This window comes from Melanotaenia boesemani, chromosome 7 (genome assembly GCF_017639745.1).
Source record: "Melanotaenia boesemani isolate fMelBoe1 chromosome 7, fMelBoe1.pri, whole genome shotgun sequence".
NCBI lineage: Eukaryota > Metazoa > Chordata > Actinopteri > Atheriniformes > Melanotaeniidae > Melanotaenia > Melanotaenia boesemani.
Window position 1 is genome coordinate 5,828,444 of NC_055688.1, and position 12,493 is coordinate 5,840,936.

General features: G+C 40.4%; 1 protein-coding gene across 1 annotated transcript in view; it reads right to left on the reverse strand.

Moving 5' to 3' along the window:
* Nucleotides 1-6,865: 6,865 nt before the first annotated feature.
* The window catches only part of LOC121643221 (nuclear factor NF-kappa-B p105 subunit-like), a 46,320-nt gene continuing 40,692 nt past the window's right edge, over nucleotides 6,866-12,493 (reverse strand). The window contains 6 exon segments of the mRNA XM_041990524.1: nucleotides 6,866-8,140; nucleotides 8,142-8,176; nucleotides 8,257-8,383; nucleotides 8,938-9,101; nucleotides 9,502-9,571; nucleotides 9,649-9,797. Coding sequence (XP_041846458.1) covers nucleotides 7,943-8,140; nucleotides 8,142-8,176; nucleotides 8,257-8,383; nucleotides 8,938-9,101; nucleotides 9,502-9,571; nucleotides 9,649-9,797 — 743 coding nt within the window. The 3' untranslated portion in view covers nucleotides 6,866-7,942.

Sequence of the window (12,493 nt, forward strand, 5' to 3'; positions counted from 1 at the left end):
TAATATAGATCTCTTTAAATCAAAATGATCAGAAAATGTAAACATTTATTAACTTTTAAAACCCAGCTCTATATAATAGAACACTTTTGTAGTGGAAGTAGTATAGAAAATTAATGAATGGATGAATGTTGTAGTTTGGTTCTGACTAATAAAGATTAAAAAAGCTTACTATGAACTTATGGAAATATCTGATAGTTATTGAGGTACATATGAAATAAGTTCACTTCACTTGTTCCAGACTGAAAATGAAATTCGTAAAGCTGACACTGGCTGATCCAGGTCACGTATACATTAAAGTTAAAAGTACTGTAACGTGTTGTAGATTCTTAATTAGGGAACAGCTGCTGGTAGATAAAGTACTTAAAATGACACTTTAACTTCAGGTCTGTTTGTAAATTATATTTTCTATTTCTTTTTCAACTGTTTGGAATGGAAATGCAAATAATTGCATTTTTCCAAACATTACTAAAGCTTTAGTTTACAATATTAGTGTCTGTATCTATTATTTGATTCAGTCGACTAAAATCCATTGAAATTAAAATATATATATATTGCTTTTTGGGGCAAATATTGCTATGTGATTAAATCATGATTAATCAAGATTATTTAAGTACAAATCCTGCAATTTTTTTTTTTTTTTTAATCGAGTTCCACCCCTAATATTGATTTTCAGACCAGTTCTTATGTCGTGTGACATAAGCCTGGGTTCATACATAAAGATTATCATGCTGTTTATGTCCCGATTTTCCCCCAACCAAGGACGTCCAAGGCCCGATTATTTTAAGTCTTGTAAGATTTTCCTATAAGATTATCCTGTGGTCTGAGGTGTGTTAAGATCAAATTTGTCCTGACAATCAGCTCTGAAATGGGTTGTGGCTGACAAAATTGAACATGTTCAATATTTACGACCAACAATCTTCATGTGTGTGTGGAAAGCCAACAACTCCTGAGCATAGACTGTATATGAAAGATGGACGAAGCCTCCTAGACATCATCTGTAGGTTTCTGAAGAGCTGAACTTAAGCTCATTGGGGGGTTCCCACCATCGCCATCTTGGCAGCGTCACTCCTGGAAAATCCAAAAATGGGCAAAAAGGTGGAACTGAGAGGGGGACTGTGAAGGTGGGGGTGGATGATCGACAACCATCAAACTCCGAGCTGTCTGTAGCTAAGAGCTAACCGAGCTAACGGTAGCTAACCAGCTAATGGAGGTAGGCAGGCTAAAGCTAAGGAGCACTGTTAGCCAGCTAAAAACCGTGTTTGTGCTACACTCTTTTCTTTCCAGGTTAATTTATACCTGTCTATCAAAAGGACACAACCCTAATTAGCCAAATACCAAGATTAAATAACATCCAAACAGATTCATTTTATGAGGATATGACAGTTGAGCGTGCGGCGCAAAGGAAGCTCTTCTCCCCGGTGATGAAGACGCTGTGGCAGCATCAGGTGAAGCATACACTGACACACCCGGCAACACTCCGGTTCACATGGAGAGGCCAGTGGCTAAGTTTTGAGGACGTCGAGGAGGCCGAGAAATTTGTGCGGGATAACATTGAAAAGGTGGTGGAGTGATGAGCTTACTGGCCAAATTTTGTTGTTATGTTTATGGGAGAGAAGCGTGATGTAACTTTATCAAGACGGGATCGGAATCACTGTGGTGCTGCCTGGGCAGCTGGAGTGGAGGTTGCTGTCTGCGGGACCCACACGGACCGGAAACTTTGGACTTTGCCGGGAGGGCATTGACACTGTCATGTTCTGTTTCAGGACAGTGCTTCATTTTTTATTTTTGTTTTTTGTTTGTTCTGGTGGAAACTTTGAAGGTGAGGTACTCATGTTTTTTGCATTTTGTGTTATCCTGAGCTGTCAAAACATGTTTAATTATTTGAGACTTGATACAGTGCATTATGACTTAGTATAGAATAAAGATGGCCAATAGTTACGTTAATGTTGTGTCATGGAACATAAATGGCTGTGGCACACCAATTAAAAGGAAAAAAATACTCAGTTATCTTAAATCTCATAACACTGATGTTGCTTATATTCAAGAAACCCATTTTGAAAATGAAAGTGAAGCCTTGAAGCTTAAAAGAGATTGGGTTGGGAAGGTCTTTCATAATTCAGTATCAAGTAAAAGCCGTGGTGTTGTGATACTTATTCATAAAAGACTCAATTTTGTTTTATTACAACAATTGAAGGATGAAGATGGTAGATTGTTATGTATACAGGCACTTATTAATGGAGTCAAGGTTGTTTTGTGTAATATCTATGCCCCGAACAGGGATGATCCTGATTTTATATATAAGGTTAATAAAATGTTGGGAAGCATAGATGGGAATGTTTTGCTCGGTGGAGATTTTAACAATGTGCCTGATGAGCATATCGATAGGAGTACCATCAATACAACCTCAATCACAAAAACAGGATTAGCATTAGACTCTCTAAAAGATGATCTCGGTTTTGTAGATATTTGGAGACTTGTACATCCTCTGGAAAAGGAATACACCTTTTATTCACATTCCCACAAAACTTATTCTCGAATAGATTATTTTTTGATTTCCAATTTATGTGTTGATTTAGTAGAGAATTGTAAAATAGGTGTCATTGCGTTAACAGATCATGCACCTGTGGAACTGCACATAAACTTACAGGTTGAGATGAAGAGCAAGGGCAGATGGAGATTGAATTCAAGCATCTTGCAGGATGAAAAATTTGTTTCAACACTCAGAGAGGACATACAGTATTTTCTAGAGGTGAATGTTGGATCTACAGACAAGCTGGCCACTGTATGGGATGCTTTGAAAGCATTTGTTCGTGGCAAGTGTCTAGGTTATAGCTCTAGTAAAGTTAAAGAAAGTAAAGAAAAGATCCAGACGTTGGAAAAACGTATAGGTATACTGGATAAACAACTGGCTGGAAAATTTGATAATAATACATTTAAAGAAATCTGTCAGCTTAAATTCGGTCTCCATGAAATTTATAACAAGAAAGCGGAATACGCTCTTTCTAGGCTTAAAACTAATTTCTATGAAAACGGTGAAAAAACTGGAAAGTTATTAGCACGACAACTTAAAAAAATGGATAACCAACATATTATTACTGCCATTAAAAAAGGTGATAAATTAGTTACGTCTTCATCAGACATTAATATGGTTTTTAAAACATTTTATCAAAACTTGTATACATCTGAGAATACGGTTAGTACGGATCAATTGAATTCATTTTTTGACAAAATAATAACACCAAAAATTTCAGACGAGGGAAAGGACAAATTGGAAAGCCCTCTGACTGAGGATGAAGTTAAAAAAGCCATTGGTGCAATGAAAACTGGAAGGTCACCAGGGATTGATGGCTTTCCAGTTGAATTCTACCAGAAGTTCATGGACATACTTTGCCCATTCTTAACGGAAGCATTCCACGAAGCGTTTGAATATGGGGTACTACCTGAAAGCTTTAACGAGGCAGTAATATCACTAATTCCGAAAGGTGATAAGGACTTAACTGACCCAGCCAATTACAGACCAATAAGTTTAATAAATGTTGATTGTAAGATATTATCCAAAATATTAGCAACAAGGTTAGAGATTGTACTACCTCAAATTATTCATAGGGACCAGGTAGGGTTTATCAAGGGCAGATCTGCTGCTAATAATATGAGAAGATTGCTGCATCTCTTATGGGTGCATAGAAATAATCAAGCTCCTGTGTTGGCTGTATCTTTAGATGCCCAGAAAGCCTTCGACAGGGTAGAATGGAGTTTTTTGTTCACTGCCCTGGTGAAATTTGGTGTAGGTGTTAACTTTTGCAAATGGATTAGAACCTTATATTCATGTCCAAAGGCAGCTGTGTTCACAAATGGGATTCTTTCTTCATTTTTTAATATTTCCAGATCAACCCGTCAAGGGTGCAATTTAAGTCCACTGTTGTTCACTATCTTTTTGGAACCTTTGGCCATTCAAATTAGAGAAAATTCAAAAATAAAGGGTGTACATGGGGGAGGCAGAGAACACAAATTGTTTTTATACGCAGATGACATTTTGGTATTATGTCAGGATCCCACAAATTCTATTACAAATTTACTAGATGTTATTGATAATTATTCAGTGTTTTCTGGGTACAAAATAAATTGGCATAAATCTGAGGCCATGCCAGTCTCCCACACCTGCAGCCGTGGTTCATTATCTGGTCTCAATTTTAAGTGGATGAATAAAGGAATGAAGTATCTCGGAATTGAATTGGGCCCAGATATAGATGACATTATGGCTGACAATATAGGAAAATTGCTTAACAAAATTAAGACTAATTTGGATAAATGGACTAAGTTAAATTTGACATTATGGGGGAAAGTTAATACAGTAAAAATGGTTATAGCTCTACTTATTAATTACTATACGGGAATGTTGCCTATGTGCATCCCGCGGCCACTGATATTAAGTTATAACAATATGATAAAGCACTTTCTTTGGAATGGTAGAAAACCCCGTATCAATATTAATCGACTTTACCAACCCAAAAAGGAAGGGGGACTTGCCCTGCCCAATATAGAGCACTATATCATTTCTTTCGAGATGTCTCGATTAGCCAAGCATTGGGCAGGGGAGATCAACCTGGACTGGACTCTTATAGAACGAAAACTAGCATCTCCGTTCACGCCAATTGAAATTTTGCTACAAAAAATAAGTAAAAACAATAATTTGCAAAATCCTATCTTGAAATTTTCAAAGACGGTATGGTTGGAGGTACATAAGAAATACAAACTTATCCCTTATATTCAAAAATATGCCCCCTTGTGGCATAATCCTAAAATTAAAATTGGTAAAGAAACTATCTATTGGACACAATGGTTACGGAAAGGTATTAGAACTGTTGGTGATTTACTGGTTGGAGATGTGTTCATGTCATATGATGATATCAAATGCAAATTTAATTTGGAAGGTCCTGGTCATTTTTGGAAATATTTGCAAATAAGGGATTGTTTAAAAGAAAAGGTTAAGGTATTACAGGAGCAAAACCCGGTGGAGACGTTTCTGCGATTACCCCCACTATTGTGTAAAGCCTCAAAATGGTACAATATTTGCCCCTGGATTTCAAAAGATATAAGTAAAAGTCTCAAAGTAATATGGGAAAAAGATTTAGGTTGCAAAATTGATAATGATTTGTGGGATTCAATCCTTTTAAATAATGGGTTATACATTAGAGAAGCCAGGGGTAAATTTATCCAGTACAAAATTTTAAATAGATATTATTATACACCATCCAGACTTTGCAGAATGGGTGTTGGCAGAGATGATCTGTGTTGGAAGTGTCAAATGAGTAGAGGTACTTTGATACATGCTCTCTGGGAATGCCCCAAAGTCTTTCCGATATGGGACAGCATTTTGAGTTACATGCAGGGCTGGTTACCTTGTACTTTGCCTAAATCACCCAAACTATGTTTATTAGGAGATAAAAGTGAGGTACCTCTTTTGAATAAACATACCTTCAGAGTGTTAAATACTGGACTGGTGACATGTGCCCGTCTTATTTTGAAATTTTGGAAGGACCCTCGGGTTCCAACAGTTAAAATGTGGACAGAAAAAATGACTGAAAATATTGCTTGTGAAAAAATGCTGGGAAGAATGCATTGTAAAAATGAAGCCATCTTGGAACAATGGGACAGCTTTTGCACTTATATGTGTACGAAGTGACTTGACAGGATACACACAGTTTATCCTCACCAATTTGTTTTTGTTTATTTTCTTTTGTTCAATTTTTTGTATTGTGTTTATAAAATGCAAAACTAATAAAAACTTAAATTACAAAAAAAAACATCCAAACAGATAAGTTAGAAAAAAATTCACCCCCTCACAGTTGTTGACCTATCAACCCTAAATGTATTTTTGTACCAGGCTTTAAACATGTTTATTTCTGCTGTGAAGTTGGTCTTTTTAACATGGGAGTCTATGGGGATTTGCTCTGTTTTGGAGCCAGCCCCTAGCGGATGAGAGGTAAACTGCAATCTTTTGGCTTCACATATTACCGCCGGAGGTTGCCACTTGGCTGAGATTATTGGAGCACGGCACACACAGTACGATCAAAACTGTTAATGTCTGATTTTATCTTTATGTGCGGGGTCTCTAACAGATAAAAAAAATCTCTTCAGAATGAGAAAATCCTTGTGTGTGCCAGCCTTTGCTTAAGCATGGCTTCTTGACAGCCACCCTTTTACGATCACAATTTCTGATACTTCTGCCAACACCAGATGGATCAACTGATGCATCTCTCAGGTTCTGTCTGCTGGATTTATTTCTGTACACCAGGCTGACATGGCAAGTTTTCAGCAAAGATGTCTTTGGGAATCACCTCGTTGCTGCAGAAATGCCGTGTTGTATTGTGAATAAAATATTGTTTCATGTGATTTGTAGATGATTGCATTAATTGTATTTATATCAAGTTATTTGTGTTTTAATGCTTACTTTATGGACTGTGCCTCAACTGTATTAAAATTACCACTCCCACCTTTCACCTTTTCATTTTAGGCCTTGTGTAAGAAAAAATCAAAGCACAGGTGAGACTCTTGAACAGGAACAACTTCTTTTAATTTTTTATTTGCTTTATCTCAGTGTTTTATGGCTCTATTTACTCCATTTAATGTTAAACTAAGGTAATAAATTATGTAAGTTTAATTAATGTTGCATATTAAGAGCAGGAGAGCTGGAGAACAGTGAGAAAAAAAGGAAAGGTGTGTTTTAACTTTATCATGCTTCAGTGTATCCTCAGTGTGAACGTCTCCATCAGCCTCACAATCTGAAAACCTGCACAGTTGTGTTGATTAATCCAATATAAACTGTAGCAGTTCAGTCATTCAGTCAATGCACTAAGAAACAGTATTTATATAAAAAACTTTATTTAAAAAACACCAGTTACAGGTCATGGGGACATAAATATCTGCTGGAAATAGAAACTTTGGCTTCACGCTGATGGAGGGCAACAACTCACAGTTTTGGACTACATTTCCCACAATGCCTTGCATTCTTTAAACATTTCTCTGTGCTCTAACATGTCGGCTGCAGATAGTTCAGAGTCATGACAGAATAATAAAAACAAAAAAACATTGAATACATGAAAAATCAGATGATAACACGCAGCTGGATTTCAAGATGTTTTCAGGTTTGTCTCAGTGTGAAAGAAGAAGAATGTGATCATCTGAGCGGCTGCGAAGTGACCGATTATAAATTCACTCAGAATTAAAGTCAATAGAAATAGAAATGCGAACCAATCAGCTGCTTCCTGTTTGTTGTTTGATTACAAACAAAGTTCAAACTTGACGCCTGTTGGTCGTTCTTCTCACCTGAATTTGGACTGGGTTCAGATCTGTGAAAAAACACACCGAATGCTGTTGGGTAAAGGAAGATGGAGCAGATCTGTCGGTTTCTGAAGTCTTGAAGTCAGAGTTCAGGTCTAATGGTGTGCAATAAACCACAATGGTCCAGACCAGCAGGAGAAAACTGTGCTCTCTGTGGGGGCAGGACCTTCTGGTCTTATCCAATGGTTCACTTCCTGTAGCTCGTCCTGGGAGCTGCTGAGCTGATCCCGGGTCAGAGTTCTGAACTAAACATGAAAACAACAACGGTCACGCACCAGCTGATTCGAGCTCTGAACTCAGACAGACCCGAAAACATCTGAAGTTTCCTCTTTACAATCATTTTGAGTTTTAGTAGCACCTTTTCCTGCAGAGTTGCTGCTGAGCTTCATCAAGACAAAGTCCACAGGAAATCCCTCAAATCCATGTCTTCATCTCTAAGCTCATCCACAGGAGCTGAAACCATAGCGACAGAACAGCTCAGCAGCTTCTCAGGATGCTCAGGTCAAAGCTGTAGGCGTCTTCCCTGGCAGTCCAAACTCGGCTCAAGTCAGGGCGACCCGTGGTCAGCTGTTCTTCTGTTTGTGTCTCATCAGGACACGATTCATGCAAACCTGAAGGAGGAGCGCTGCATCCTCCGAAGAGCAGGCTGGATGATGGATGGATGGACGATAGATGAATGATGGATGGATGACCTGTGCTTTACTCTGATGAAAGCAGCTGCAGACGGACCAATCAGACGGTTACGCCGTGGAAAGCTCCACCCCGCTGTCACAGACCCCGCTGTCAATCTGAACGTCCACCTTTAGATTTCGAACCTGAGCACACAGAGCCTCGCCTGTGGACACAAAACACAGCTAGGTGAGCCGTTGTCATGGAGACGGCTACGTTAGCGGCCACTAGAGACAGTGTGCTTACCGGTCATGTCATCAGCTGTCGAAGTTTCCTGGTTGTGATGCAGCGCCTCCTCCAGGATGCTCAGGGCTCGACACTCTCCCACTGACCTGAGACCAGCCAGCAGATCTCGGACTGTCCCACCTGAAACCTGCAGAGTGGAAAGAAACATTCATCAGAGCATTTGCTGGAGCAGAAAAACAATGTTTTAGTTTTTTACGGGGGGTAAAGGATGAGCTGAACTTTTAAAATGGTTTGATTCATGCTCAGTGATGAGCTGAAAGGTCACAGAAATCATTAACCTCTTAAGCCCCAAGCGCTTTGATGGGGTTCCTACCAAAAATAATTATTTCTCTACAATTACAAACTCTGTGTAAACCATCTTGGTATCAAAATAAAACTAACACTAACACTAAGGTTACGGTTGGCTGTGGAAACACGAAGAGATTACAGTTTACAGACCATATCCGCACCCTAACTGTCCTGTTCTGACCCACACCGATTGGTGGAAACAAGGTTATTGAGGTCAGTTCCTGGGAACAAAAGGAGAGGCAGGACTTCCTCTGGCAGTTCTAAGAACCACAACAGAGTTCCTGCACTCTGACAGCAGATCAAAACCAACATGAGCTGTGCTCAATCAGCAGAGGCCCAAACAGGTTTGTATCCATGGCAACTCAACCTGCCATATTCATGTTTGTGTGTTACCTCATAGCTGTCCAGCAGGGTTTTGGCGGGGGAGGGGCTCAGTTTGAAGGCCATGTTCAGGATGCCGAGGCCGAGACTGTGAGCCAGATTCTCCCAGAATCCTTCACTCTCCAGAGCATCACATACGGCCTGCTTCACCGCCACGTCCAGGCTCGCCAGGTCACCTGCACATACAAACACACACATCATGTAAAAGGAACAAACATTATAGTTTTGATCAAAAAATGTTTTTGCATGTAAATGTGCCTCTCTCTTTCTCTCTCTCTCACACACACACACATTATATATATATATATATATATATATATATATATATATATATATATGAGAAAGAGAGCCATGTATAGTTTTGGTTTGTGTGAGTGTGTGTGTGATATGCGTGTTTCTGTGGAAGACGGACAGGGGGAGGGCTGAGGCGACTGTTGGAAAAAATCCGACAACTGTTGGAAGAAATCCTGAATTAATCTATAAAATCGATTGATTGCTCAGCCCACCAACCACTGTGTGTGTGTGTTGATGATGATGTTGAAGCCTCACTGAAATAACCGGGTCGGAGGAGCTCACCTTGAGGAGGGATGAAGGCTCTATGAGGAGTTTTTGGTTCGTATTCTTTACCGTTCAGAAGATCCAACACCTGCACAAACACACATACAGTCATCATCTGATCCATCATCAGAACCAGTTTGAGACTGAGTGTGAGCACCAACATACCTGAGAGGTGGCGGCCATGTTGAGTGGAGTTGTTCCTGGGATGTAGCCTTCATCATCTTCATCCTCCCTCTCTTCCTCAGAGCACTGCTCCTCCTCCTCCTCCTCCCTGAAGAAGAGCGGCTCGAAGTTCTCCCTCTGCGGGTCGGCTCCTGAAACCCAAACATGAAGACGATCAAGCTGAACATCTCATCACATGATGCTGAAACAAATCTGTTCAACTTAAATGCGAGTGGGCTGGATGGAGAACCAGAGAACGGCTCTGCCAGGTCCACACGACGATGTGGAAGGACTCGGAAATGGATCTGTTGGGTCAGGAAAACCTTCTAACCATGTCTTTTTTCCTGTAAGCTGGATCCTGATCTGGTTCAGAGACCACTCCAGAGTAACAAGCCACCAGATCATCAATCTCTTCATTAATATCTCCGCTCCAAAGCCTTCCTCATTCACTGAGAAGTGATCTATGAATATGCTAATGAGCTCCACCTCACTTGATCAGGTTGATATCTATCCATCCATCCATCCATTTTCTACCGCTTATCTGAGGTCAGGTCAAGGGGGCAGCTGCTTAAGCAGGGAAGCCCAGACTTCCCTCTCCTCGGCCACATTCGCCAGCTCGTCTGGGGAGATCCTGAGGTGTTCCCAGGCCAGCTGAGCGATGTAGTCCGTCCAGCCTGTCCTGGGTCTTCCCCGGGGTCTCCTGGAACACCTCACCAGGGAGGTGTCCAGGAGGCATCCTGACCAGATGCCAGCCACCTCATCTGGCTCCTCTTGATGCGGAGGAGCAGCGACTCTACTCTGAACCCCTCCCAGATCACCGAACTTCTCACCCCATTTCTAAGGGAGAGCCCGGCCACCATTTGCAATCTCATTCTTTCGGTCACTACCCACAGCTTGTGACCATAGGTGAGGGTAGGAACGTAGACTGACTGGTAACGCTTTGCGTTTTGGCTTAGCTCCCTCTTCACCACGACAGACCGATGCAGAATCTTCATCACTGCAGACTCCACACTGATCCGCCTGTCGATCTCCCGCTCCATCCCTTCCCCACTCATGAACCCCGAGATACGTGAACTCCTCCACTGTAGAAAACATTCCACCCTTTTCTGGCTGAGGACCATGGTATCAGGTTTAATGTTATTTTTGGAAAAAAAATAGCTTAAATAAAATCCACATATTGTTATTTATCTTCTGTACCTTCAACATACAGAAAATGGGATTTCTTTTTGGGTCATATTCAGGAACACTGATTCCTTAATATGTTAATTCCTAAATATAAATGAATTTATATAAAATTTGAGTACTTCTAGAGCTGTTTTAGTAATAAACTGATCAGGGATCCAAATTCTCACTAGGCATCAGAGTCATCATCATTTCATATGAAATGCAGCTGCTGGTCGCATCTTTACGACCTTCTGTTAGCCTCAGAGGTAAAACCAACTTATGGTTTTATGGCCTTCATGAGAGCTGCTCCAGAGGAAAACATTACTCCGTGTCGCTTTGACCCCCCAAACCTGGGAGGTTCAACTGCTTGTGGTTCCTGCTGTGTGGAAAACTTTCCTTTAAACCAATCAAAGGCCACATTATGAACAGGGTGGCCAGTTTCTGTCGAGGTTTAGCTGTACAGGAGCAGTGGAGTTTCAGCCGTGGGTGATATGACCCGATGCCTTAAGAGAAGAAATCCATGAAAAAAAACTTATCAGACATGGCTGCTCATCCTTGCTGTGTTTCCTCTGATAAATGAGTGGAACAGATGTTTATGCTCTGGTTATTGTATGTCTACAAATAGCCTGAATTCACCTCTGTGGCAGCATCTGCTAACTGGTCCTATCATGCACGGGGATGGCTCTGTTTGGTTTAAAATAAATAAATAAATAAAAAAATTAAATAAAATAATCCATTAATCCCAAAGGGAAACAGTAATATTGTAGTAGTTTTTTGTTCCTATTAAAAAACAATAATAGTTAATTAGAAGAAAATGATGATAATGTCTTGTTATGGAGGGTGATGGTGCAGGAATGAACTCCGGTACTTTTCTGTCTTACATTGGACTTGATGAAGCCTCACTGAATGAAATTCTTGTTAAAATTCTGATTAAATTTTGATCTGGTTTGTTTGGAGCAGTATGTAACCCATTAACATTTTAATGTGGACCAAAGAAGTGACCTCTGATTCGCGTGAAAACCAGGGGTATCCCCGGTGTGGTTGGCCTGCAGTGTGAAAGCAGATGGACCATCCAATGTGTTGCCCCTTTGTTTACTTGCAGTGAACGAGACATTTTTGGTCCTGGCTAATCAATGAGCCAGATTTTCTTCTTCATCCTGCGTTTTTCCTTCTTGGTTAGTAATTGTTTTGGAAAATTTCGCCTCTAGCGAGCATTTATTGTGACTGTGTCCAGATGGTTTGGCCCACTTCTGTGAAGTCCGGTGTAAAAGCAAAGCAAAATAAACGTAGGTAGAACATTTCTCAGCATTCCCAATCGAACAAAGTCTACTGGATTATCCTGGTGTGAATGCACCATAGGTTGGATCGTCCGACTTCACCTTTCTGGAGCTGAATGTGGAGCTCTGCAGGTATGCAGCTGCTCAAAGATTAAGATCAGAGCAGATTTTTCTGTAATGTTGGAGGATTTTGATGGAAACAATACTTCAGATTAAGATGAAGCTCAGGGCAGTGACGATGATGATGTTGATGTGTTGTTTTCTCTACTGTTCAGACAGATGAAGTTAAGATTTCTGACTCTCCTCTGGTTTGGTTTGGTTCTCTGAATATTTCCTGGACTAATGGAGGTACCACAGAGCTTCATATTAGGATATCTGAATTTTAAATGTGACAGCTCCAGCTGTTC